Raw genomic sequence first — 4,601 nt, forward strand, 5'->3', positions numbered from 1 at the left:
TGACTATGGGAATTATATCAGACACGGAATGTTAACGCTATCTCTCTCACGCGACAGATGTTGCCTGACCTGCGGAGTTTCGCCAGTAATTTCTATTTGCTTCTGAAAGAGGGAACCGTCGATTTCCCAACATACAATTAACCACCAGAGGCACGCACCAACACGGTGCAAAATCACGCATTACCCGCGAGGCAACGTCATGACGTTGAGACGGGTCATGTCTGGGTTTAAGATGGCGGCGGGCTGGAGGACTTTGCGAGGAATTGGGTATCGGTTGTTGCTTGGGGCGGCGAAGAGGCAACTGTGTGTCCTGGATTTTCCCAAACGCTGTAAGATTTATTGGCCTTTCACTTGCGAGAAGCCCCGTACATGAGCAGGTTGACCACATCAGGGTGTTGCTGGGGGAGAGAGGTGTATATGAGGGTCTCGGGCATGTGATAATGGGGGAAGTGGGGGGTGTAGTTAATGTTGAGACTGAGGGGAACAGCGGCGGCTGTTAAGCATCGTGGAATCACTGGAAGAGTAAGATTAGTGAGGGTGTGGTTAGTGGCAATCATCGGGTTATGAATAGGTAGAATTTTGAAAAAGAGACCGCAGACCAGAGATGATTGAAATAGTCTAGCAGTAATGCGTAGCCAAATGGTGCCAGTTTCTTTGGAGACACTGCCAGAATGTTACTAGCTACAAATGAGCCTAGGCTACAGGCAAAATCTGAAAATGTGTTGCTGGAAAAGCACAGGTTGGGCAGCATCCAAGGAGCAGGAGAGTCGACATTTCGGGCATGAGCCCCTCTTGAGGAATGAGGAAGGTATGCCAAACAGGCTAAGATAAAAGGTGAGTGAGTGTGGTTTTGGGGGGGGGGGGGAACGGTGTTGGAAATGCGATAGATTTCCAACGCCCCTCTCCCAAGTCCCTCCTCCCTACCTTTTATCTTAGCCTGCTGGACACACTTTCCTCATTCCTGAAGAAGGGCTCATGCCTGAAATGTCGACACTCCTGCTCCTTGGATGCTGCCTGACCTGCTGCGCTTTTCCAGCAACACATTTTCAGCTCTGATCTCCAGCATCTGAAGTCCTCATTTTCTCCTTGAAGCAAAGTCTAACAAGTTCTTGGAGACAGCCTCTCAGCAATGCCTCTTTTTTTTTTCTTACACTCCTGCAAAAATTTGAAATTGCTGGAAAAGCTCAGCAGGTCTAGCAGCACCTGTGCAGAGAAATCAAAGTTAATGTTTTGGGTCTGGTGACCCTTTCTCAGAACTGGGAACTGAAGTTATGAGGAAGGGTCACCAGATCAGACCTGAAACATTAACTCTAATTCCTCTTCACAGATGCTGTCAGATCTGCTGAGCTTTTCCAGCACACTCCATTTTTGCTTCTGATTTTATTTTTGCCCCAATCTGTTACCACTTATGTTGCAGAACTACAGCTACAACAGCAAACTGGCCTGTCAATGCAGCAAATCCCCCACCATAAATCACTAACTTTTTCAACATCTGTATCGCTATCTAAAGATACCCTCACTTCTTCCTGTCTGCTGCAATGGCACCTGCCTCTCCCACTGGGACTGCCAGCTGAACAACTCTGAACTAATTCATTGGTCCAGTAGGATGTGTTAATGCACTTCTGGAGGCAATTAGCTCTGGTAAGATTGCATGGGCATGTGACTGGGTGTCACTAGTGGAGTGGGGGGTCAGTTTTAATTCACCCTTGGAAGATTCTGCCCTTTGTTGCAGGGCTGCAGATTGGCTCTGGCCTTCCACCTGGTTCCAGCTAAGAAGTGGCTGCTGCAGTAGTGCCAGACCTCAGTATTCTCACTAAAATTGTCTCCCTGATCAACTGAGTTCCTGTTCTTTATGTACATCTTGCACTCTTTGAAATGTCACCATTGTAATTTTAGAAATGGGTATACAACAAGATCCCATAACAACAGCAAGCTCATTTTTTGGGGGGGAAAATAGGAATAGAAAACACTTGTTAATTTATCTACAAATGCTGTTTAACAGTTGACATTAATTGAAGTTTGTTTTATTGATGCCAATTGAGCAATAATGAATTGTTACTTGCTCTCTAAGTAATGGCCATGGAAACTTCTCCATCCACCTGACAGGATTTTAATGGAAACAATCTCTCACTATCTATCCACAACAAGATCCCCTCGTTTTCCTCTTTGCTACCCTATCCCCTAGATTGAATTCCAATCGCCACACTGCTGCAGCTCAGAGAAATGCTGGACACATGTTGAGCCCATTCTCCTTTTCGTCCCTCCTCACCCCTGAAGCTTTGTATCTCTGTTTCACATCCACCAAGCTAAAATCCTTTGATTCTGACATTTTTCTCCTTCCCTGAGCCTGTTCACAACTCCTCACTCTGTGACCCATCTTCTCAACACCCTAACAGTCTTCTTGCTCACCCCTATACACTTATCATTTCATTCCTCACCTTAGGCCATTTCTTCTGATTCCCACTCCCAGTGTAACCATCTGACTATCCCTCAACCTGCAGTCTCTATCTCACCCATCCCACACTGAGCCTCAAATGTTCATAATTGAAGCTGAGCAGACATTTGGTAACAAATCTGTGTGCTTAAAAGGAATTGCTTACCACTGGCTAACTGGGAATGTCTCTTAAGTAATGTACTTGGGGAGCAGTGTGTAGCATTTCTTTTTTTTTTATTTACAGACTTAAATTTCAAATTGGATGAGAAGACAGCTCACAGTTGCTTAGACCTTGTCAAAAAAGAGACGGGAGTTATCTACCGTATGATTGGCATTGACCCAAGTAAAGTGCCAAAAAACCCTGAGCGCTTCAGAGAGTGGGCTGTCGTCTTGGCTGATGTGACTCTTTCAACTGGGAGACATTACTGGGAAGTAACAGTGAAACGATCTCAAGAGTTCCGAATTGGGGTGGCAGAGGCAAACATGTCACGAGAAGAATGTATTGGTGCCAATGATTGCTCCTGGGTTTATGCCTATCTTCAGAGGAAGTGGTACTCCATGTCTTCCAGTGAGATGGTACCGGTTGACTTCTTTGGAAAGCCTGATCGAGTGGGCTTTCTTCTGGACTGTGACAACAAGGAGCTTAGTTTAATAGATGTTGAGAAAGCGGCGGTTGTTAGCACAATAACAGCTGATTTCAAGATTCCACTAGTTCCAGCCTTTGCGCTATGGGATGGAGAGCTCTTAACACATTCAGGCATGGCCATTCTGCAAGGCATCTGAATTCCCTCCTGCCTTCCAGTGAAGGTGCTTTCTATCTGGACTTCATTCTGTTCGCTGTGTAATTTTTCAGGAATTGGCTACAATAATTTGTCTTTTGAACAAGAGTTATCCTTTTGGCCTCTTGATGTACTGTCTAAAGACTGTGTCCATGTTTTATCCAGCTATGAGCAATTTACAAATGCTGCTATTATTGAGATCCATGTAATTTCCTGAGAATACACATGTAACCTCTCTTTAGTGTGGAAGAGAATTTTACAAAGAAAAACAGACTTTAGTCCTTGTTAACAATGAGAGGACTTAAATCTCTATTGGCTGGTTCTGGTTCTGGCTTTGTGCAACTCTTTCCACATTGGATAATTGCATCACCAGCTCTTAAAATGCCAAGATGTAACTAAGGGGATGTGCTTAATTGAGGTGTAGAGGTCTGCATTTTAAAAAAAGTCAAGACTGAAGAAGTAAATGATCAACAGTGTTGCATGAAGTTATAATTAAGTGCTCTGTCTGTATTCTAAGAATTTAATAAAATGTGATTTTAAAAGCATTGACTGTCAGCTTTACTGTAGTAAAATGCCCCAAGGCATGTTACAGGGCCATCATCAAACTTACCTGGGGAATCTCAATCCTTCCCCCCCCCCCCCCCCCTGCCAAGCTCATAGTTCACCAACCCCTTACAACCCACTTCTCCTTTCTGTTTGTAGACTTTGAGATGGACTGCCCAGGCAGACCCATTGTTTCTGCTTGTTCCTACCCCAACGAACTTATTTCTTCTTACCATTGTCCAGTCCCTTCTGACACTCAGTTTCAAAATTTCCAATTTGCAGGCTCTAGCCATCTCCTCTTTACCATGGATTTACAAACCCTCGACCTATCCATTTCCTCCATCAAAATGGTCTTAAAGCTGTCTGTTTCTTCCTGGAAAGAAGGCTTGAACTGTCCCCCACCCTCCTCCACCTCGTCAAGTTTGTCCCCAGTTTGAACAACTTCTCCTTTAATTCCTCTCACTTTCTTCAGGTTAAATGGTTGGCCGTGGCTATTCGTATGTGCCCCAGTTATGCCTGTCTCTTTGTGGGATATGTGGAACATTCCTGTTCCAGTCCTACTCTGACCCCACCCACAGCTCTTTCTCCAGTATGTTGATGACATCATCAGTGAGGATTCCCCCCCCCCCATCTCAGAGTCATAGAGATGTACAGCACGGAAACAGACCCTTCAGTCCAACCCGTCCACGCCGACCAGATATCCCAACCCAATCTAATCCCAACCCAATCTAATCCCACCTGCCAGCACCCAGTCCATATCCCTCCAAACCCTTCCTATTCATATACCTATCCAAATGCCTCTTAAATGTTGTAATTGTACCAGCCTCCACCACATCCTCTGGCAG

The 4,601-nt window shown here is 45.1% G+C and overlaps 1 protein-coding gene across 1 annotated transcript; it reads left to right on the plus strand.

The window, feature by feature from the left end:
* The first annotated feature begins 202 nt into the window (after positions 1-202).
* Positions 203-3,758, plus strand: spryd4 (SPRY domain containing 4). Its single transcript, XM_072567298.1, has 2 exons — positions 203-329; positions 2,679-3,758. The coding sequence occupies exons 1-2, from the start codon at positions 218-220 to the stop codon at positions 3,215-3,217; spliced, it is 651 nt and encodes a 216-aa protein (XP_072423399.1). The 5' UTR covers positions 203-217; the 3' UTR covers positions 3,218-3,758.
* Positions 3,759-4,601: the final 843 nt, after the last annotated feature.

This window comes from Chiloscyllium punctatum, chromosome X (assembly GCF_047496795.1).
Source record: "Chiloscyllium punctatum isolate Juve2018m chromosome X, sChiPun1.3, whole genome shotgun sequence".
In the NCBI taxonomy this organism is placed as follows: domain Eukaryota; kingdom Metazoa; phylum Chordata; class Chondrichthyes; order Orectolobiformes; family Hemiscylliidae; genus Chiloscyllium; species Chiloscyllium punctatum.